The sequence below is a fragment of the Eumetopias jubatus genome, unplaced genomic scaffold (genome assembly GCF_037043125.1).
Source record: "Eumetopias jubatus isolate StellerSeaLion01/CBP00866 unplaced genomic scaffold, mEumJub1_p1.0 scaffold_14, whole genome shotgun sequence".
NCBI classification, from domain to species: domain Eukaryota; kingdom Metazoa; phylum Chordata; class Mammalia; order Carnivora; family Otariidae; genus Eumetopias; species Eumetopias jubatus.
This window is the reverse complement of record NW_028274820.1, coordinates 33,380,001-33,403,628: the sequence shown is the minus strand read 5'-3', so window position 1 is coordinate 33,403,628 and position 23,628 is coordinate 33,380,001. Positions and strand designations below refer to the sequence as shown.

General features: G+C 38.5%; 1 protein-coding gene across 2 annotated transcripts in view; it reads right to left on the bottom strand.

The window, feature by feature from the left end:
- The window catches only part of ADAM22 (ADAM metallopeptidase domain 22), a 210,911-nt gene that overhangs the window by 89,678 nt on the left and 97,605 nt on the right, over positions 1 to 23,628 (bottom strand). For both annotated transcript variants that reach the window (XM_088018611.1, XM_028119778.2), the window contains exon 4: positions 13,382 to 13,448. In XM_088018611.1, coding sequence (XP_087874737.1) covers positions 13,382 to 13,448 — 67 coding nt within the window. The remainder of the gene's footprint in view (positions 1 to 13,381; positions 13,449 to 23,628) is intronic.

Here is a 23,628-nt window from a genome sequence, read left to right as displayed (position 1 = left end):
GCACTTCCCATACCCAAAGCTCTGGGTACACTTAATAGATGAGGTCAATGAAACACAGAAGGAGTAAGTACTTCCAAGGCCATATAAACACAAATTGGCAGTGTCAGGATATGAATTCAGGTCTGTCTAACCCTAGCAGTATTGTCAGTCTTTATGTTTTCCTGCATCCAAACTACAGACCTGTCCTGGACTTGAAAACAAAACAAGTGCTCAGTGACATCTGTTAACACTACTCAAGAAAAATTAAAAAAAAATTTTTTTTCTTAATCAGAAAAGTAGTATGAAGAAGCTCAGAGACACAGCACTTAACTCTGCACAAAAATCTAATTGCTTATGTGGAATACCTATTGACCCCACTCAGAATTACCAAAGCAACTATTCTGCCTTCCAGAGACAGTTAGAAGTACTCTTCCAGATTTCTGAGAACAAGAAAAGAAGAAATCAATGTGTGAAGTCCAAAGGTGGGATTGGCCTGATTCCTGTAGGTCATACCTGATTTCTTTGAGTTGAGGCTCTGCTCAAATACCACACTCCTGCTTTGATCCTATCTCCACTTCTTATTCTGTCCACTCTCTCTGATCTCTATTTCTCTCACGCACCAAGATCCTGCAGCAAGGCCTCTGGACCCTTACACATACTCATTTCACTGCCTGAAAAGCTGTTCCCCTCCCACATACCATGCAAACTTCAGAATTAATATCATTTCCCTACGGAAGTCTTCCCTGACCAAGCGGACTAGGTCATGTCTCCCATCAAATGCATTCAGGACAATGTGGACTTAATTCCCTGTACAGCACTTTCATGACTGTCATTTAAAAAGCTCTTTTGGTAGCTATTTTCATTATGCCTATCATCCCTATTAAACTACAAGTTTTATGAGAGTGAGAATTGCATCATACTATTCATAGCTACCTCCCTAAGCTAATGGCAAGCATTCAATACACAGCTACTGAATGAAGGATGACTGAGAACACAAGTCGGGTATCTGAGAATTTAGGCTTTTTTCTACTCTGTCATAAATCTCTAATATCAGCTTTCCTAGTCATTTAAACCCCAGTTGCTTAAATTTTTAAAAGTTTTCTATAGGGATAATCAAGTCTACTTGCATCTACCTCTACCTCTTTTTCTACCTCTTACATGTAACAGAAAGGATGCTATGATAAAACATCAGTGGAGGCCTGAACATTACCCCCCAAAATGGCTATAAACACTCAAAGCATTCAATGCTGAGGTACTTTATACTCTGGTCTTTATTACCTGTTTTTTTGTTTTGTTTTTTCTGGGGGGGGTAGGGAGGGAGGGAAAGGAGAGGCAGAGGGAGAGTGAGAGAGAATCTTAAGCAGACTCCACGCCCAATGCAGAGCCCAACTCGGGGCTCGATCTCAGAACCCTGAGATCAGGACCTGAGCCGAAATCAAGAGTCCAATGCTTAACTGACTGACCCACCCAGGCGCCCCTACCTGTTCTTCTTTTTATAGTGGCCACTTATTCACTGGAAAATAAGAGTTTTTTTTAATAAATGAATAAGAAAATAGCACTAATACAATACCAAAGAATAATCTATGATTTTTTTTTGCTTCAAATGAGTTTCAAACTTGTCAAAAACACTTCCACAACTTCTTGTACAATCATCGTTACTCTAATAGTTCACTCTAATTTCAAAAAAAATTTGCAACAGTCAATTATATGACACGGTATAATGAAAAAATAATTCTATAATTAGAATTAAAGTAGGGACGATATTCTATTACAAAATAGTTCATTGGTTCCAAACATAGAATATCATTAGTTAGTGCCACTTTTAATTTTGTTTTAATTTATGGCTGAACGTGTCTTTTTAAGTTTATGGATAACACCCTGAATATTAACAGATGAAATAATTATTTTGATACTTACTTGGAAAAAAAATCTTACACTAGAAAGAAAATAAATAGGACTTTCTACTCAGATTGGCTACAGAGCTTTGAAACAGAACTCATGCTGACATCAGCTGTCACTTTTCATTTTTCCCTGCTCCCAGCACTAAGATACCTGACCTGTATAAACTGGTAATGGGCCAATATATTTTCTTCAGCCTACAGAGTTAAGACTACTTGGAATCTTAACAATGCCACTAAGGTAACTGATGCATTATACATGATGATGGACCTAGAGCAACCTTGCTTCAGTCCCAAGGGAAAGCAAAATTTACTTAATCCCCACAGAATTTTCTCCTGTAATGCAAAGAGAATCAAGTCATGAGATCTGAGACCTTCCTGAAACCACACTGATTACAAGATCGCAGAGGAGCATATATTTGCATAAGCCTGCCAAGGGGAAAACGCACACACTGTCCAGCTTGTTGAAGAGATGCCAAATAGATGACTAGCCATGGCTAAAAAATAATGCCAGGAGACATACCCAGAAGAACTATTACATGTGAGGAAGAAACAAACACTTTACCAATTTTTATGTGAGACTTGTGTAGCTCTTTTATTCTTCGTGTGTGGTGTGTGTGTGTGTGTGTGTGTGTGTGTGTGTGTGTGTGTGTGTGTACACATACTTGCACGTTGGGGAAGACAGAGGGATGGGTACTTTGAAGCACCTTGGCAGAAATACAACCAAATATCTTCTAGTCTGTTGGCAGGATGATGATGTGTTTTAGCTTAGTTACTCTTGACCATAAAACTTCACATTTCTTCCAGATGCAAATAAAAATACACATAGGCATAAGATGGGCATAAGAACTGAAGCATGTGTCTACCATGTGCAAAACAGCTACATGTTTCAAACAGTTATAGCTGAGGAGTCATGGCAATTCCCCATGCTGAACAATACTCAGTCCAGCCTTTATGAAGAACAAAGAAGGACTAAAAATAAACCCCAAGAGAAAATGGCTGAAAAATCAAGGCTTCCTGAGAAGGCATTTGGTTTTCTTTAGAATAACAGAAATTTTCTATTTAGAATAATCGAAACTCATCTCAACCAAACGATGGTATCTTTCCAATGTATATCTTACTAAAACAAACTGCTAATGGAGATGTAACTGCAAATGGTAAATTGGGGTGTTATGACTTAAATATGTGCATTCTGACTCCTCTGGTATTGTGATTGTTTCCATAGAGAAGGCAGACGATAGTGGATTAAAGCAGGAATTCTGGCACCAGAATGCCTGGCTTCAAGTTCTTGGGCGAGTTAGTTGCACACAAGTTCTTGGGCAAGTTAGCTAAACTTTCTGTGCCTTAGTTTCCTCGCTGCAAAATGAGGACAGCAATGGTACTACAGGAGGACCAAGTAATTTAGCATACGAGATGAGTACCCAGCACATAGTAAGTACCATCCCAGCATCTGCTGCTTCTCCAACTGCCACATGTACTACTACTCTTTTATTCCTCAGTCCAGTTACCAGTACTGATCCCATCAGGATATCACTAGGATTCAAAAAGGTATAGCATGTATGAAACAAGAGATCCCTGATGGTGAAATGAGCACTTAGGGGCTCATAATAATGAATTGGCAAAAATGCCAAATTTTGAGAATGATATATAACAGAAGCACAGCGAGTCATTTTTTTTTTTTTTAATTCCGTTAAGGTGAGCGCAATTAGCTGGAGAGAATATGCCACCGATAGCTTTAACAGGAGAATTGGTTAACTCTTCCAAGGAACGAATATTCAACCACCAGCAGCAGTTACGCGCCACGAAGATTTAGCCCTACAGACAGCAATGAAAACAGACATCATACAGGACAGCAACTCATGGTAATTGCCAATCAACCAAGTCAGCTGACTAGGATTCCCATACACTCCCCATCAAATGTATGGCTCTTCCAGCTACACTTTTGCTCATGATTTAAAATACTTTAAAATACTTACGTGCAGATATCATGGCTCTGGCAGTAACAGAGAAAATTAATGAGTCCTCATTCTGATATAATCCACTATTTAAAAATGGAAGTATTTAAAAATGAGCAGCAGCTCAAACCCACTGAACCAGAAAAACAAGGTTTCCTGGGCTGGATCTCTTTGCAACTATAGAATCATCTCTATACCAGGAGATCCTAGAATTAAATCCCACTACCATCCCCCATTATTCACTTCAATAATTTCTATGAAATTACTGGAAGATTAACCCTACACACACACACACACACACACACACACACACACACACACATAAGTCTAGAACTCATTCTTGTAGAATCCTTACATCCTGAGGTTTTTTCAAAAAATTATTTATGTCAGCAGTTAGAGGCTAATGAAGTCATTAAATATAATAAAATTTAAAACTAGTTTAGCCACAGTTAGTTACCAAATATTCATGGATAAGGAAAATACATAGAACAAAAAATTTTTAAAAGCCATTCTGGTTTTACTACTAGTCAGATTGATGTTAACTCATAATTCAACTAAACCGTCTCAGAGAATTCAGAAGAAATTTCTAGAAGTCATCTAATTTTAAAAATTGTGTATTTGTGGTGAACTTTGTTTTTATTAGTGTAAAAAGTTATCATGTCTGTAAATATGACATCTGAAAATGTTCCCTCTGGTAAAGAGAACCAGTGTGAAGTAACTGCATGCCCATCCCACAACATGTAACACCTGTACCTGAAACTGTCCTTCATTCTGCACCTGAGGTTCTGCTCCAGAACACAGGTGCAGTGGTGAGAGTCCTAAACCTAAACCTCCCAGGCAGTCTAGCAAGAAGAACATAAATACACATTCTGACATATGGGTAATGGCATCTGCCAAACATACTACCATTGCTTCATTAAATTGTCATAATTTTAATCAACTCTATTTATACACAACGAATTTAAAAATCTCCCTAATAGACAAAATAGAGACCAAAATCCACTTCGGTTTATGGCAAATGCACTGTATCTCAATAAAGCTGTTTAAAAAAAAAATCCCTATTACCATGGCAGCAGGACCATCCCCCCCAAAAGGACCAACTAAGGGTCTTTGATTGATAGTCTGCCCCTCAGCCATCCTTAAAATGCACATCACTGAGTTTACTTTACTAGATAAAGGCCTTCCCCATTTCCCCAGAGCCAAGGGAAATGCCTGAACCTTGGATTTGAAATTAAAGGCGATACAGCTAAGAGCTTACATGACAACTTCTACAAATAGATCCATTTAAAAAGAAATCCTCTCTAAAAGCATCTTTTCAGACCATGTGACCTGATTACTGTCTAGGTAACTAAGTATTATTCCCTTATCCAAGAGGCTCTGAAAAAGCTACTGTAGTGAGAATTCAAGATAGAGAACATGTTCCTCAAATGTAAGGGAAAGTTGTTAATAAGAAGCGCATTATGGATGAGAAATGCTGTTGGTGAGTCCTCCTAAAACAAAAAAAAGGAAAACTAGATTTTAAAAAGCTTCTGTACAGATTACTTGGCAACAGTGGCTGTTGCTTGCATTTCATGTCAAAGACAACCTCAAAATAAAGAGATTACCTAAAAGCTATTTGAAAACAAAAACACTAGTCTCCATTTCAGAAGACTCGTCACCGATGGAATGGCATGGATGGCCCTGTACTAATGCATGCAGCAAAATTTACTGCACACCCACGCCTGGTTTTCCTTTTCTTCTTAATCGCTTACTCTTCTTGCTTCTAGAGAAAGAACCAAGATTCTGGATGATAATGCCGTTCTGAGAATCAATAAGGAAACCTGATATCCAGGATAAGCAAAAGCAGATTAACCCCTTTGTGCATCTTCTCTGCTGCTATTAATAAATATATATAATGACACTTTGGCAGTTTCATAGCTATTCTTGTGCTCCGATGGCCAAAAAAAAAAAAAAAAAATAGTTCAAGCATTTATGTACTCTTCCGTTGTATGGAACGAATTCAAGAAAAATCTCTGTCATAAAAGGATATGTCAAGGTCTTGTCATTATAAAAAGTAGAGGATGCAGAATGCAGTCACTAAACTATAACCTATATTTTAAATAAAATAAATAAAATCACTAATGACAAACTGAGAACATTTTTTACTTAAGAAAAAAATCCACAATATTTTATACCACCATATAATTATTTGAGGGGTATTTTTTACAAACAAAGTAAGTTAAATGATATCTTAAGAAACATTATTTGTGGGGCGCCTGGGTGGCTCAGTTGGTTAAGCGTCTGCCTTCGGCTCAGGTCCTGATCCCAGGGTCCTGGGATCGAGCCCTGCATCGGGCTCCCTGCTCAGTGGGAAAGCCTGCTTCTCCCTCTCTCACTCCCCCTGCTTGTGTTCCCTCTTTCGATGTCTCTCTCTGTCAAATAAATAAATAAAATCTTTAAAAAAAAAAAGAAACATTATTTGTTCAATATGTTATATAACTTTTAAACCATTCAAGTGTTGAGCATTATGTTCATCATGGAGAAATCAGAAAATGAGACATGAGAAAGCTTGAATACAATTCAAGATAACAAGCAATTATCTATGGATACTGTTCAGGCTTATAGGAGCTACAAAGTTAGCATAAGCCAGGAAGGTCTCTGTTGTCCTGACAGTCATCACATTTAATATTTTGTAAGTGATCTCTTAAAGCTGTTCTCTACTAGAATTTTTTTCCTGTCTTTGACACAGTCATTGTAGAAAACAAAAAGATTAAGGCAGGATAAGAAGAAAAAAAAAGTATCTCTTTTTCAAGAAAGATGAATGAGCTAGAAATCTGTCTTAGAAAAATGAGTGCAAAAGGAATCCAGAGATTCTGCCTGTAGCACATGCACCTGCTGGTTAAGCTGGGAATCCTTCCTGGAGCTTCAACCCCAGGAAGGGAAGATGGATGTGAAGAGCAGGAGAAAACCTATTTGGTAAAAAAAAAAAAACTCAGGCTTTCTCCTTGCTTCTATATCAACTTCACCAACATTCTATTTCCAGAAGTAACAGTGGCTATTTCAATTTGCTTAGAAAACACTTTTAATGAAAATTACACCACCATTCCACTAGAGAAAAAGGTTCCCTGAGTCACAATAACTTCTCCCACCCTCAAGGAGGCACCATCTCCTCTGGCACCTGTACCCCAACACACAGCACTCTCTCCAATTCCTTTACCTATTTCTAGATTGCAACTTTGATCCATACTCCTTTGCTTTCTTACCATCTTTTTACTGCCCCTGTGGACATAATTTGAGACAATGATCCTTGAGTGCACTCAATTCACTTAAACGATGGGCAGTAACCAGTTGATCGCCAAAGTCAATGCTGTATAACGGGCATCTCTGTACACACCCATCCTCAAGGATTACGGTTTTGATGCAAAGACAAGCTAGGAGTGCTCACATACAGTAGATTAGAAATAATTTGAGCTTGGCAACTTGGCAGCTATTACTTTTGATTATTATCCTAAGACATCAAAAAATTAGACCAAAGAAAATACTGTTAGAACAAATGATACTGGTGATTGGTCATGGTCTTTCATTGGTAATAAATATAATAAACCATATCTCTACCAAGATATCTATTTTTACTTTTTCATCCAAAAGAAATCTGCCTCATCCCACATCTATACATATTCTTGGTATATATAAAGAATTTAGCCATTCCTTTCCTAATATTCTAAAACTCTTACTGCGGCTATTTTTCTGAGATGTAAAAAGTAAAACAGGCTTTGTACTGGATGTGTCTCTACCATATTTTGCCCAAAGCAACTGACATTACTGAAAAACTACCCAAACACATAACCAAATTTGAGAGAAATACATAAAGGGTCTTTGGGTAGACCACTACTTCAGCTTAAGGATAAGACTATAAAAGAGTAATTGCTACATACATCAAAAACGAATTAGGTATGCATAAAATAAGTCTAAATAAAATACATTCCAGTTTCTCTGGCTATCCTATCATATATAATATAGAATATATGGTAGATAATATGGTGTGAGAGTCAGCTCAAGAGTTAAGTAACCTAGATTTTAACCGTGGCTCTATTATTCCTTACTGTGTTATCTTCAGCCAATTATATAACCTCTCTATACCTCAGTTTCCTGTCAAGTCTCATAATAATTATATTTATAATCACAGGTCGTTTTGAGCACTGAATACATATAAATTCATGTGCCTGTCCCATCATGAGCAATAAATATCAGTGGTTACTATTATTAGTATTATAATACCGATTGAGAGCCTATATTACTGGCAAACAATTAAGCTGAAAACTGGCAGCCTTCAGCTCAAGACCAAAAAAAAGCTAGCTAACAGTAAAAGAGTGAACTGCATGGTTTATACTTATTTGCTGCTACTCATCAATCCCAGGTCACTTTGTCTGAAGAATCTAGATCCACAGTTTGTCACAGTCAAAATGAAAAGATTTTGTTCCCAAGATATTCTGATCAGTTGAAGCTTAATGTTACAATTCTTTTAAAAGTTCGTATCAAACACAAAAAAGTTCTTCCTAAACTAAGGAGCAAATTTAGAATTTAATTTTTAAATGAACTGGAAATAAATGTAAGTGAAAGAGGGAACAAAAATATCTTTTTTTTTTTCCGCTTAAAGCTTTTATCTTTGTAACCTTTGAAGAAAAGGTTTTAATAGAACTTTAAAATCAGGATTATGTATCTATCTGACTGGAATAAAACTACCTTCAACAGGGCATAGAATGTCCTTGCAGATAATACAAATCACTATCTTAAGGAATGATCACAGACATAAGATTTCATTTTACTCTAAATATAAAATTGCAGTTGACAGCAAAATCCCCACTGTGAGAGTCCACATAGGGTAAACAATTTATTTGTTGAAGAAACAACATATAAATTGCAAGGGAGAGGGGGGCGCCTGGGTGGCTCAGTTAAGCGTCTGCCTTCAGCTCAGGTCATGATCCCAGGGTCCTGGGACGGAGCCCTGCATCATCGGGCTCCCTGCTCTGCAGGAAGCCTGCTTCTCCCTCTCCCTCTGCCCTGCCCCCCAGCTCATGCACTCTCTCAAATAAATAAATAAAATATAAAATTTAAATTTAAAAAATTCTAAAAAAATAATAAATAAATTGCAAAGGAGAATAAAAAAAGAAAGACATGAGGAAACCAACAGATTAAAAGAGACTTTTTAAAACTCATTAAAAAAACTTCAAATAGGCAAATTAAACTGCAGGGGTACAATTTCAGGTGATAAGACAATAAACAAAAGTGAGGAAATTATAACCATAAAGGTCACAATACTACTTACAAGTCTGTAAGAGGAGGAGGGAGGGGCTCGGGTTTGGGAAGCAGCACACAGAAGAGCTGGTCAAGCTCTATTTCTTGAATTGGATAGTGGTTATAGGGTATTCACCTTAGCAGTTCCTGTGCCAGTGTTATATTTTACAACTTAAAAAGGTTTTAGGGGCTCCTGGGTGGCTCAGTCAGTTAATCCTCTGCCTTCAGCTCAGGTCATGATCCAAGGGTCCTGGGATCCAGCCCTGCATCGGGATCCCTGCTCAGCGGGGAGTCTGCTTCTCCCTCTGCCCGCCCCCAGCCCCCCACCCCCGTCATGCTCCTTTGCATGCTCTCCCTCTCAAATAAATAAAATCTTTAAAATTTTTTTAAATTTAAAAATAATAAATAAAAAGTTTTGAAAAAAATCACCATCTAAAAGTAGTTATTTCATATTTTTATGCAAATGTATTCCTTTTCCCACATTCATACTCACACCTTTAAATAAATGCATTGCACCCGAGTTTCACAAATAAAGGTTCCATGACACCTGAGCAGAGTCATTTACTAGATTGGTATCTAGCCATTGTTTAAATCTGGCCTTAATGATTTTTTTTTTAAGATTTTATTTATTTATTTATTTAAGAGAGAAACAGAGAGAGAGACCACAAGCGGGGTGAGGGGCAGAGGAAATCTCAAGAAGACTCCTCGCCCAACAGGGAGCACCATGCAGGGCTCAATCCCATAACCCCAAGGTCACGACCTAAGCTGAAATCATAAGTCAGACGCTTAACAGATTGTGCCACCCAGGCACCCCGATCTGGCATAATGATTTTGATTTTGATTTTATATCATCAAAAGAAATAAGAGTTTTGTCTTGATTTCATATACCCTTCATTTATTTTACTTCCAAAAGAAAAGCACAAGGGCACCTAGATGGTGCAGTCCATTCAGTGTGGGACTCTTGGTTTCAGCTCAGGGCCACGATCTCAGGGTCGTGAGAGGGAGCCCCGGATGGGGCTCCATGCTCAGTGCACTCAGCATGGAGTCCGCTTGAGATTCTCCTCCCCTTTCTCTCTGCCCCTCCCACATGGGCTCTTTCGCCCTCGGTCCCTCTAAAATAAATAAATCTTAAAAAAAAAAAAGCACTCTGGGGCGCCTGGGTGGCTCAGATGGTTAAGCGTCTGCCTTCGGCTCAGGTCGTGATCCCAGGGTCCTGGGATCGAGCCCCACATCGGGCTCCTGGCTCGGTGAGGAGCCTGCTTCTCCCTCTCCAACTCCCCCTGCTCGTGCTTTCTCTCTGTATCTCTGTGTCTCAAATGAATAAATAAAATCTTAAAAAAAAAAAAAGCACTCTTAGGAAAGGCATTATGGATTTAATTTTATTCCTCTGAAATTCTTATGTTGAAGTCCTAACCCCCCAGTATCTCCGATTGTAACTGTACTTGAAGACACAGTCTTTAAAGAAGTAATTAAGTTAAATGAGGTTGTTAGAGTAGGCCCTAGTCCAACATGAAGAATGGTCTGTTTAAGAAGAATAAATTAGAGGGCTCCTGGGTGGCTCAGTCAGTTGGGCATCTGCCTTTGGTCATGATTTCAGGGTCCTGGGATTGAGTCCTGCATCGGGCTTCCTGCTCAGCGGGGAGCCTGCTTCTCCCTCTCCCTCTCCCCCTCCCCTGCTCATGTGCTCTCTCTCTCTCTCTCTCAAATAAATAAAAAAGAAGAAGAAGAAGAAATGAGAACACAAACACACACAGAGGGAAAACCTTGTAAAGGTATAAGGAGAAGGCACCATCTATAAGCCTCAGAGGAGACCAACCCAGCTGACACCTCGGTCTTGGCCTTCTAGCCTCCAAAATTTTAAGAAAATACATCTCTGTTGTTTAAGCCATTCTGTGGTACTTTGTGATGGAGGCCTTAGCAAACTAATAGAGAAGGTAAAAAAATTTGTTTTGAAAAAGTAGTAGAAAGAAGAGAAAAAAATATGAAATGCTACAATTTTAGCTCCTAATGTATAGTGAAAAGAAAAGCTTAAGAAAAGTCTGAGTCATTGGTAAAGAAAAGAGAACTAACAGATTCCATGTAAAAAGAAACACCCCAAAGAGTGAAGCACAAAGGGCAAGACACAAGAGAACCAGCAGGAAAATAACTGGCTACTAACTGAATTGATGGGGCGGGATTCAGAGCTTTCAATGTGGTTCCTGAAAAAAACCCAGAGGAGAATTTTGAGTTAGATTTTTAAATGGACTAGAAACAAATGGAGGTGATGGGTGAGATCCAAGTGGTTTTCTTGAAGGGAGAAACGCCTTCTGGCCCAAGGGTTTGAATGAAGATTGGATTTATTATTTCCCTTGTTTAATAGGCTTGGGGGGTTAGGCAAACCATCAACCAAGAAAACGAAATTCTCAGACTAGAAAATTAGCAAAGACTGTGCAGAACATCAGAGCTCTAGGTGTTATATATACCCGTTTGTCTAATGATCTCAGAGTGGAGTAAGCTTTGTTGATGAAGTTCAAGTTTCCTGAAAAGGGATATTGCTGTAGCAACAGAAGATAGCTTTTTGCTAGATCTGCCCTCCACGCTCATATATACATTTCATTATTCCACTGACAGGCATAAATGGAAATTGATAGTGAAATGACTATTTCTTTTCCTCTTTAATTTAACAAAAGAATAAGATACACTCTGCATTCAGAAAAGCATCCTACAAAATAAGGAAGCGAAGCCAAATAAACAGGGAAGAGAACAGAAGCCCAGAGATTCTAAATCTCGGTAATTTTTTCCAACTCCAAACAAAATGGCACCATTCTCCTATGTCATACCTGGGAAAATCCTGACATCCTTTCTGCAGTAAGGCAGTGCAATAAATCAACCAACCATTCAATCAGCCAGTCTTAATAAATTTAGAGTAACTTTCTGGAAGTACTGGTATAATTATTATAATTAGTTCACTTATAAAAATTAACAGATTTTGTTTTAAGTCTTTATCAGTGATGTCTATACATGATATAGAAATCTTGCTTACTATAGTGCAGGTATGTATGAAAGCAACTATATAAAAAAAATTAAAATATAAATAGGTGCATAAGACAAAATAATACTAAAAGGACATGCAACAAAATGAAAACAAAGTTTACCTCAGTGATGAATTTAAGGATGATTTTTCATTTTTTCCCCCACTTTTCTCTACTTGTAAGTTTACTAAAATGAGTCTGTGTCAAATTTATATTCAGAAAAAGAAAGCAAATATATATAAGTGGCATTATAATTCTTATAAAGTAAAACAGGTAGTCTGAACACTGTTTAGAAGAAAATAAACACATGGTTAAAACATCATACTATACAACGGGCCTAAAGAAACCCCTGGGTGGGATTCAGTCTCACATGTCCTCAGATGACATCATCAGTAGACTGGACAAAAATATACATTCCTATGCCTATAATTGGAAGAGGCTTTTATTTACAAGTCACCTTTTCAGAGCTTACTTGAGAAGAACCAGTGTCCTGCGATTTCTCTCACCAGGGATTTAAAAAACCCCAGGGCTTTCCCTGTAGACCTAATAAATACCACTCTTCCAGGGAAATGTCTTTTTCAACTGAATGCAAAGTCATGTATCTACCCTGGACCCAAGATTTTACCTCTTGTTTCTCAGGGCTAGCCTTAAAGGCAAATTCAGAAATTATTTTCTGTGACATATTCTAAAAAAGAACCCCTTGCACTACATTAATCCCATAAAACCTAACTCCAACAATTCCTACAGTACACTAAGAATTCTTTCTCTGATAACTAAAGGTTTTTATTCACAAGTGGGTGATACACTTTCTTGAAGAATTCTGAAATATAAAAACCCCAAGACTGTACATTAGAAGTATTGATGAAAATTAAAATCAGAATCAGTATTTTAAAAATTCTCAAAAAATTTCCCCCAGAGGGAAACAATTTTACTTTTTTTTATTATGTTATGTTAGTCACCATACATTACATCATTAGTTTTTGATGTAGTGTTCCATGAATTATTGTTTGCATATAACACCCAGTGCTCCATGCAGAACATGCCCCCCTTAATACCCATCACCAGGCTAATCCATCCCCCCACCCCCCTCCCCTCTAGAACCCTCAGTTTGTTTCTCAGAGTCCATAGTCTCTCGTGGTTCGTCTCCCCCTCCGATTTCCCCCCTTCATTCTTTCCTTCCTTCTATCTTCTTCTTTTTATTTTTTTTAACTTATAATGCATTATTTGTTTCAGAGGTACAGGTCTATGATTCAGTTTTACTTACTTTAACTTCCACCGTCTTCCCTCCATGTTCAACGTGTCTCTCTACGTATTCAGAGGACAGCAAATAGCTGTAACAAACAGAAATGATGATTAAAGAGGACCTTGAAAATGTAAATCATCTGAAAATTGACAAGTTTACACATACCAGCTTTAGGGTCCTTTAGTTCATACTTCAAAACAAAAATAAAACTTTATAGGTCTCTTTCTCCCTCTTGCTCTGTCTCTTTTTCTCTCTCTCTCTCTCTCTCACACACACACACACACACACATCCTAGTACTTCCAAAAAGGTATGAGGTTAAGTCACCTGTCACCCCATTGCCTTATTCCTCTGACCTAGTTCAGTTCTTGGAAACTATCATAAGCTCACCATTATTTGCAAGACATCTCATTCTTCCCATTTTCACTTTAGCTTTTATCAAATAGTTCTGATTTGATATCACACTTTACCATTTTTAATGTGTGATATTTTAATCTAACAAAATATTCCTCTCCATCATGAAAACATTAAAAGGGGGCAAAGAAATGAGAAGGAATATGCTTTGAGCATTTTTAAATAATCCTTTTTGAAATCTCTCCTAAATAACCTTCTTGTATCATTTAAAAATGTTTACATTTTCTTAAATATGCTTCCCTTTAATTCCATAGATGTGAAAAAATTCCCCTTTTAATGGTGGTGCCTCGAGACACAACTTCCATAAAAGTCTTAAAGTCTTAAGATTTTTAAAGCATTAAAATATAAACATCATTAAATAAAAATAACTAATGAAGCTTACACGTTTCTTTTTTTAAGATTTTATTTATTTATTTGAAAGAGAGAGAGTGCAGAGTGAGAGAGAAACCAGCATGAGCAGGGGGTAAGGACAGAGGGAGAGGAAGAAGCAGGCTCCCCACTGCGCAGGGAGCCCGACACGGGGCTCAATCCCAGGGCCCTGGGATCATGACTTGAGCCGAAGCAGACTCTTAACCAACTGAGCCACAAAACTTAAATTTCTAAATTTACTCTGTCAATAGATGTTCAGCCAACTAAAAAATCTTTTTCACAGTGCTCTGAAGTTCACCATGCCAAAAGTATCCCAATCATTTAAAAAATGTGAATTTCTGGGGCACCTGGGTGGCTCAGTGGGTTAGGCAACCAACTCTTGATTTCAGCTCCAGTCAGGACCCAATGTTGTGAGATTGAACCCTGTATCGGCCTCCATGCTGGGTGTGGAGCCTGCTTAAGATTATTTCTTTCTTCTCCCTCTGTCCCTCCCCATACCCGCACCCTGCTCTTGCATGTGCACACGCTCTCTCTTTTTCTCTTAATCTGAGTGCATAGGCCTGCCGTGATAAGCACCATGCCTACCGTTGCTTGAAAGGTAAAAAGAATGATCGAGCATGTGTTATATTAACACAGGCACCATAATCAATTTCCTACAGTATCTGATCCCTACATTACTATTTAGGAAACCTATAATTATAGTCTAACTCCTTGTTTCATTCATCAAAGATAAATGTATCTTTGGAATACATTTTCCTAATGATGTTATGGGGGAGCCAGCTAGGATGCTCAAAGCTGCAAGATGCAGAAAACACAACTAAAAGTGGCTTAAATAATTCATAGTTTGTTTATAGGACATTTTTATCTTATTTCTTGTTAGAAATTCCAGGACAGGTGTAATGTGAATTTGCTTCTGCAAATCTCCAAGTCTGTTAGATGAATAAATTTGAAGTTTACAAAATATAAGCAAACACTTCTAAGATGTTTTAAATATAGATAAGTAACTAGTAAACAAAATTTTTTTAGATGTGGCAGAATGCATAGGATGGGTAAGTATAACTCAGAAGATCATGTATGCATTACACCTTAATAGAAAGGGATGGGTGACCAAATGATATCTAATATTCATGAAGCACCTGGGTAATAAATGTTCATGATATAATATACAAAAGATACTAATTATCCAGGATACACTATACATAAATAATATTTATGACTTTTTAATTCAATCACCTATTGGTGACACAGAGGGCTTCTCAACTTCCACAGTACTGACACTTTGGGCCAGATAATTCTTTGTCTTGGGGAGTATCTTACACACTGTAGCATGTTTAGCAGCATCCCTGGCCTCTACCCACCAGGTGCCAATTGCATCCCACAGACACACCAGCCATGACTATCAACAATGTCTCCAGACACTGCCAAGGTAGACTCGGGGGTAAAACTGCTTTGGTTAATAAACTCTGCTGACACCCATTTCTGCCCCATGTTTTCTTTACCCAAAAAACACAAATAGAATTCATGACTGTTCATCAAGCTAACCGGCAATTTACAGCTCCCGACCAAGCCTACTTATTTCTATGTAACTCAGAACCAGCAAATGGGTGTCATTAGCTTGAACTACCTTCCACCTATGGAGCTTGCCCAAACCTCCACTCTGGTCCTTGAAAGCACATCATCACAGCAGGGAAGGCAGATGCAGCAGAGAGAGAGGCAGAACTTACGAACACCACGTACCCCAGGTTTAGCTGGAGGGATCCTTCCAGCCAACTTGTACCCTATACTAAGGGTGTTAACCCACCCGTTTCTTTCTTCTTGCTTCTCACCATGTCTTTCAAATTAATTTAGCAAACGATGTGACTTGAGGATTTTAATTTGGTCTGTGGCGGGGGCTAGCTTGCCCGGTAGTATACTTGTGAGCTACTACCTATTACATCAAAGTAATTTCCCACCAGACATCGGGCAGTTCCAGAGTTAGTCAGTGTGCTGGCTCAGCACATGGATGTGACCAGGCATAAATTCATCTTTCTGCTCCTTCACTAACATGGTGAGTCACCTGTCCTCTTCACTGGCTCCTGTCATGACCCTAGCATGGCTACTGCAATTCTAAGTATCTTACATAGATAAAAAATATCCCAAGGTAGAAAAGCCCTGAATTTCCTTAAAAGAATCTGTAAACTCTTCACAAAATGCCCCTAGCATCCATCTTCTCAAGTACGTTTTGCCAGAATTACCTTACTGGGCCTCACCAAAACAAATCCTTCGACTGGGACGTTTGCCTTTGAACAATCAAGTTTTCCTTCTCCAGAGCCTTGCATGAACATCATGAGTACTCAGACAGAGCTGAACAATGTTTGGGGGAAGGAGGGTGGTGGAGAGAAGAGCTATTGTGCAGCCAACCAACAGTATTTTTTTCTTTTTCTTTCTTTCTTTTCTTTCTTTCTTTCTTTCTTTCTTTCTTCCTTCCTTCCTTCCTTCCTTCCTTCCTTCCTTCCTTTCTTCCTTTCCTTCTTTCCTTCTTTCCTTCCTTCCTTCCCTCCTTCCTTCCTTCCTCCCTTCCTCCCTTTTCTTTCTTTCTTTCTTTCTTTCTTTCTTTCTTTCTTTCTTTCTTTCTTTCTTTCTTTCTTTCTTTCTTCCTTTTCTTCTCATGAGGATATGAGATAGTATTTCACAAATTTCAAAGGTCTTCTAACAAAAGTGAAGCTGCATGACAGAAATCTGCCTTAAGCAAAACATGTCACAGTTCCAGCATCCACATCTCGCCCAGTTACCTGCAGCCATACCCTACACAGGAGAGGTATCAGCCAAATGTTTGCGAAGCACTGGCCCCCAACCTTGTATGGGTCTCAATTTCCCAGAAGTGGGGGAGGAAATGTGCCATACACAGTCAGTGTTTATTGGCAGAACCAACTATTATTCCCTGTCTTGGGAATCTGAACAAGTAAATTCACAAAAAAAATCATTCAAGAAAAGAGAGGCAGAAAGTAAAAAATGAGCAGACACTTGAAAGAAATGGAGGTGTGCCAGTGGGGAACACCAGAGGGAAAGCCCCCAAATCTCTGCTGCTCAGGTCCTGGGATCCAGAACAGCCCATCCCTGATGCTGAGTATCTGTGGGATCCTTTCTCTATCAGTCACATGAGTAAATCCCCATCATTGGAGCTAGTTTGAGTGAGATTAAAAGCAAACAGGTATAATATTTAGAGAAGTCATAGTGGTAGTAGAAATAACAACAATAATTTTTAAAAAACAACTTTTGAGTCTTCCAGGTTGGCAAAGTTCAAGGGAATATTTTCCTTTGAATTATAAAATCTAGGAATTAAGAGAGTATGAGTCACCACACGAATATAATTACAGCAAAGAAAACCCTCTGCTCAGGAATTATGCAGCTATTTTGATCAAGCCTCTCTACCTATAAGTAGTGTTGGAAAGGGCTCCATGTAATTTAAACTAAAAACAGCCCAGCCAATTGGGTTTTGTTTGTTTGCAGTATTGTGGAAGTCTGCTAAGTATTGTTGTTTTAATTATTAGGCTGAACAACATTCCATTTAAAATGTCACTTTTCCTCTACTGAAGCATAAAATCTTTACTACCATCTACTTAGAACCTAAGCAAATTTTCTTGAAGCCTCCTAAGGTAGAGATAATCAAAATTACCTTACATTCTTTTCCTTAGATTGTCATTGTTTATTGTTTAAGTAGGGATCTACTTAAATAATTTCAAGTGTAGGAAAATGGAGGATGATCTCCTTAACATTGAGAATTTTTATTTTACTGTAAATTGATAAGGTAGAATTTACTCCATGTTAACTAACAGCTTACTCAAAACTGATGTGTGAATCCTAACTTGTGAATTTTCAAAGATGAAAGTGAAAATCATTTTCAAATTCTAAAGGCCATTTGTTTTATGAAGAAAGTAAGGAGATGTTTTTAAAATTAGAAATGTATTCTGAGGCCTTTTTTTCATTCATATGCCACAATAAGCCTGGTGTAAGCAAAACAAACACAATGTAAACATTCTCAGTCATAATAATGATTACTCTTTGTCTAGCGGACAACTGTCATGAATCAGAGGCAGCTGGTTTAGTACAAAGATGCTGGAGCTTAAAAACAAAACTAATTATTTTGATTTCCTATCCAAATTCTGCCATTTACTTGCTGTGTGACCTTGGTCAAGTTATTTAATCTCTATGACATAATTTGCCCATGTCTAAAATGGAGATAATATGGAGTTGGTAGGTATTAAACCAGAACGTAGATGAAATCCCTCCCACATCCTGATTTCAATCACTCCAACCCCCATTCACCATCTCCTATCCATCTTTCCCTAGAACTTTCACTATAACTATTTGAAGACTTTTAAACCACGAACACTACCTACCACTTTTTCACTGTCTTTCCCTCCCTCCTGTCTACCCAATTGAGTTTATCTTCCATGCCCTGTCATGATAATCACTCCCTTGCATATACTCTAAACTTCCTTACTCCTCTCTCCACTATGCTCACTTGGCCAAACCTCAACTATGAGAAAAGTTAACTCTTCTCATAATCAGTCTGCCCTCAAAAAGCAGAACATTCTAAATGGTGACACGATGAACTTATGACAAGTATCAAGTGGTCCCTCTTAGCACAACACTGCCCATAAATCCACTAAATTTTCCTAGTCAATTTACTCTAAGAAGACCTTTCCAAACTTTTCCCCTCAAAGTATTCCTTCACGGTCACTGATGTTGATGATCCCAATTCTGTACTCATTGAGAAAATAGAAACAGAAAAAGACCACTTTATCTTTCCAACTGACACAGCAACTTGCACCCCTGTTTCTGAACTAGTCTCTCCAAGGATGTGAAAGAGGCATCTTAAACTCAACAGGGCTAGTGCATAACTCTCTCAGCCCAATCCCAATATTCAATTCTGCCTTCAAAAAATAGTAATACATTTACAGTAAAGAAAACTGGGGCACCTTAATCAAGGGATCAGTGAACATCATCAATAATGGAAGAAACCAAAATCTTGTGCTCCTGAAGTGATACACTGAGAAGGACACATCATTTACAGTATCCCCACGAAAAACACCAAAGGAAGAAACAAATGAATGAAGAAACCTGAACCAACATTAGATTTTCAAAAAATAGTCTCACAGCAAAGATCTAATTGAAGGTACTGCCAGTAAAATGTGACGTTGGGGTCAAGATCGAATCAAAGGATGTGGCTCTAAGACCCTTTGTTAAGACCTCAGAAAGACATAAGGCTGTTTTGCCTGGACTGTATCATCTATACAAAAGAGTTTCTAAGATTCTCAAAGGCCTGCCTACCAGGTCCTCAGCTACACAAAAGAGTTTCTAAGAATCTTAAAGGCACTGTCCCATAGCATCTTACCTCAAAGTCCAAAATAAGAAGGGGCCTATCCCAAAAAGATGTGTGGCTGTGGTTTTGTTCAAATGGGGTAAATCCCAATGAATTCACAAGAGAACCCACCAATGGAACAGCCACCAGCTTGAGTCAAAATGGACAGTCAACTCAAATTTTTTACAGTCAGGAAGCAGACCTAGAAAGATACTTACATTAAGGCCTAGCCCCATGTCTTAGGGAAAAGCAACGGTGACTCAAAGACTACAGCCAAGAACCACAGGCAACCACTCCCAGGAAGCAGAACAGAGCCTTAACCACATACTCCCTTTCCCCAAAACAGGGGAAGCTGGTGACATACACCTGGCTGAATATCAGAATTTCAATGGACCGGTGAAAGCTAGGTTCCTCCTACTTCCTCCCCTTTGAAACAACTGCGGTCCTCCTGTCCTTATCTCTTTGTAACTCGAGTGTGTGTAGGACGTAACTTGTCTTCCTAGTTCAAGAGTCTGTACCTGAGTCACGTCATCTAAGAAGTGGCCTGAACCCCAGGACCTGATTCAGAGGATGAGAACCTGAGTCCCGAGTTTGAGCCTGATACTATAATGGAATGAGATTTTTCAGGAGTGTTTGGAGGAATTTACCGCATTTGCATTTGTGAGAATTATAAATAATTTGTGGTCCAAGGATGGACTGTGGTTATTTAAAGATGGCGACAAATTCTTTGTCACTCCTCTTATAGCCAAGGGGAGACCGTTTCTCCTCCCCTTGAATCTGAGCCGGCCCTGTAGCAAATATAATGAGGCAGAAGTGATACTGTGTAACATGTGAGATTCCCAGCTTCTACTTCCATGCATGTACAATTCTCCATTTTTGAATCTCTGAATCCAGCCGTCACGCTCTGAAGAAGCCTAAGCAAGCACATAATAATATGCTTGTAGAGAAGAACCAGAGTCCCTGCCCCAGCTGAATTCCCAGCCAACACTGGCACCAATTTCCAACCATGGGATTGAGGCCGTTCTGGATTCTCCAGATTTAACAGCGGCCCCAGCTATTACTACAGGAAGCAGAGCTTCCCAGTCAACCGAAAGAATTATACAAAATGATACACTAAGGCCATAGGCTGGTCATGTCTGCTTATTCTAACCATTCAGTAATTGTTAATGGTGTACAAAACTAACATCATGTTTTCCTTGGAACAGGCTCCAAATGAGCCCACGGTAACTTACTTTGGATAATATAAATACAAAAGTATCATAAAAGTTTCAAATATGAGTATAATCCATCCAGTAAAATAGGGAAAAGCTCCATCGAGTCACGATGGAAAATTAGAGATTTTGTTTCATTTCAAAACTTTTCAGAAGAACAGAATTGGGAAAATGGAAGATTTAAGAATTCAAATTTCAGGGGCGCCTAGGTGGCTCAGTCAGTTAAGCGTCTACCTTCAGTTCAGGTCATGATCCCAGGGTCCTGGGATCGAGCCCCGCATCGGGCTCCTGCTCAGCGGGAAGCCTGCTTCTCCCTCTCCCACTCCCCCTGCTTGTGTTTCCTCTCTTGCTGTGTCTCTCTCTGTCAAATAAATAAATAAAATCTTTAAAAAAAGAATTCAAATTCCATTATCTTATATAAGAGGTATAAGAAATTACAAGCTTAGAAAAAAAATGCTCTTCCAATTCTCTTCACTTTATGCATTCCTCCTCCCATTTCATCTTCTCTTTTGTTTTCTTACTCATGTAGCCAAAAATTAGCCTCCAGATCCTCTTTGAAAACTAATGTCTTTGCTGAGAATCCTCACTACAGAAAATGGATAAATGTCCTGGCTCTTCATATCAGTGAGAATTAATCATCCATTCTTCAGCCCCAGTTTGTGCCAGAACTGTTGTCTATATCCTCAATATGTAATAACTAGTATTTAAAATTCTTATTTTGTTTAAACTAAACTAAAGGGAAACAACAAAAATAAAAGCTTACTTAAGATCTGCCTTTTGGATGAAAGATTCATTTTGCTCCTTTCCAAATTATAAATATGACAATTCCTTCTTGCTTATGAACATACAAGGGATTTTCTTTCTACCCTGTGCCTAACGGTGAGGCTATTTTAGTTAGGCTCTACTGAGGAAGTCATAATCTGATGAAAATTTTCAAGCAGCTTTCTGTGTATATCAGGAAAAAGGCATTTAGACTAAATGTGATTAGGTGACAGTTGAGTTGGGCACTATTATTAATATTCCTCTTTTTATAGACTCCTTATTCCTACTAAGGCAAAGGTTTCCAGGCAAAGCCTGGCTTTGCCCCAGAATCACAGAATTTTTGTTTTAAATTGCCTGGGAACCACCCCCAACCCACCTACCAAGTCAAAGTCTCCTAGGTATCTCCTGACATACAAAAAATGTTACCAGGGCATAGAAGTATAATCAAATTAAGTCTACAAATAGTCTAGTAAAATTCTATTAATATAACAGTATGTTGGTATATTCTGATCATTGTGACTCATTACCACACTGGAAGTCAAAGATACTAGGGAACACATTGCAGCAAAGCAATAAAAAGCAATCTCTGGTGAATCTTATGGCACATTATCAACAGAGGGAGACATGTTCCTCTCCATGAAAGCCAAATCAAGAACTAATTTTTTAAAAAGAAAATTGACAGAATTAGTCCAAAATTTACTTAGATTTCCTACGAGCATCCTAGAAACGAAAGGTTTTTGTATTTTTAAAAAGTTGTAGTTCTTAGATGTTGTTCAAATAAAGTATATTAATTAAAGATTTCCATTTTTATAATATTACTTGAAAATCATACTCAACAAGGTAGAGCTTGCCTCAAATTCTCTATTGCTATCTGCCTAATCAGCATTCTTACCATCTCTGTCACCGATCCTTACAGCAATTTATTGATTCCTGGTCACTTTCCCTCACTCCCTGAAGATTTTAGCATCTAGTTTATGATCACATACTCAAACACTACTCCTGTTGCAATTATTGGTGATTTTGATATTTACCTAGGTGACCCTTATAATTCTCAGCTCCTTGACCTCATCTCCACTAATGAGCTTCTCCGTTCTTTTGCCTACCATATTCTCAATTCCAAGCCTCTCACTCTCTGACCAACTTCTATCCATTCTAGCTTTCTCCTTCAATACCCCATTTCAGTTCTTTGACCCCAACGAGACCCAATCCACTGAACTTGCTACCATTTCACTGTCCCTCACCTCCCTCATGTCTCATACCTTTCCTTGCTCAGCTTCAATTCAATCTTAATATTTACTGCTTTGTAAATTTCCCCACCCATCTCCTAACACGTGATTCTTTCTGGGCTAAACCAGTGCCGGTTTAAACAAGCTCTAGAGGCACCAGGCCTACTCAGTGCAACTGAATGAAGCTGAAGAACAGTCTTTCATCATGTAGATTGTGTTCACGTTACAGTGATGAACACTAACCTCAATGGGTCCCCTAAAACACTCTGGCAATCATATTTTATTTTCCTAGGACATTTTCTCTCCCAACTGTGCCACAATACCTTTTCATACCTTCTCTCTTTCTCTTTCAAACCTTCAAAGTCTATTTTGAGAAGATGACTTTGCTGCCTATCAAAAGATAAGTTCCAAAGATTCCCACCACATCTCTGCACCTACTACCATCCGTACTCATGCTCAGCCTTCCCTCCTGTTCTAAGGATTAGCTGGCCAGGTAATTATCCAAAGTCAATCCCCCTATTCACGCACCACAATCCATCCCTTCTTGCCTACCCAGGGACACGGCACCAGATATTATTCCCTCCTACATCATCAAATTCTCCCTCTCTATTAGATCTTTTCCATCACCATATAAACTTTGTTAGTTCTCCCATTTACAAAAACAAACAAATGAAAGAATTCTTAACATCATTTCCCTGTCCAACTGCTGCTACATTTCTGTCAATTAAGCCAAACCACTCAAGAGAATTACCCATAGTTAATATCTTCCTTTCTCCCCCCCTTACCTCATGAACCCATCTAATCAGATTTTTACCCCCCCCACTTCACCAAAACTGCTCTTATCAAAGTCACTCATTACCTACCCCCGTCTTGTTAAATCTAATGGTTGATTCAGTCTTCATCTTACTTGACCTGTAAGTAGCATTTGACACAGCTGATCACCC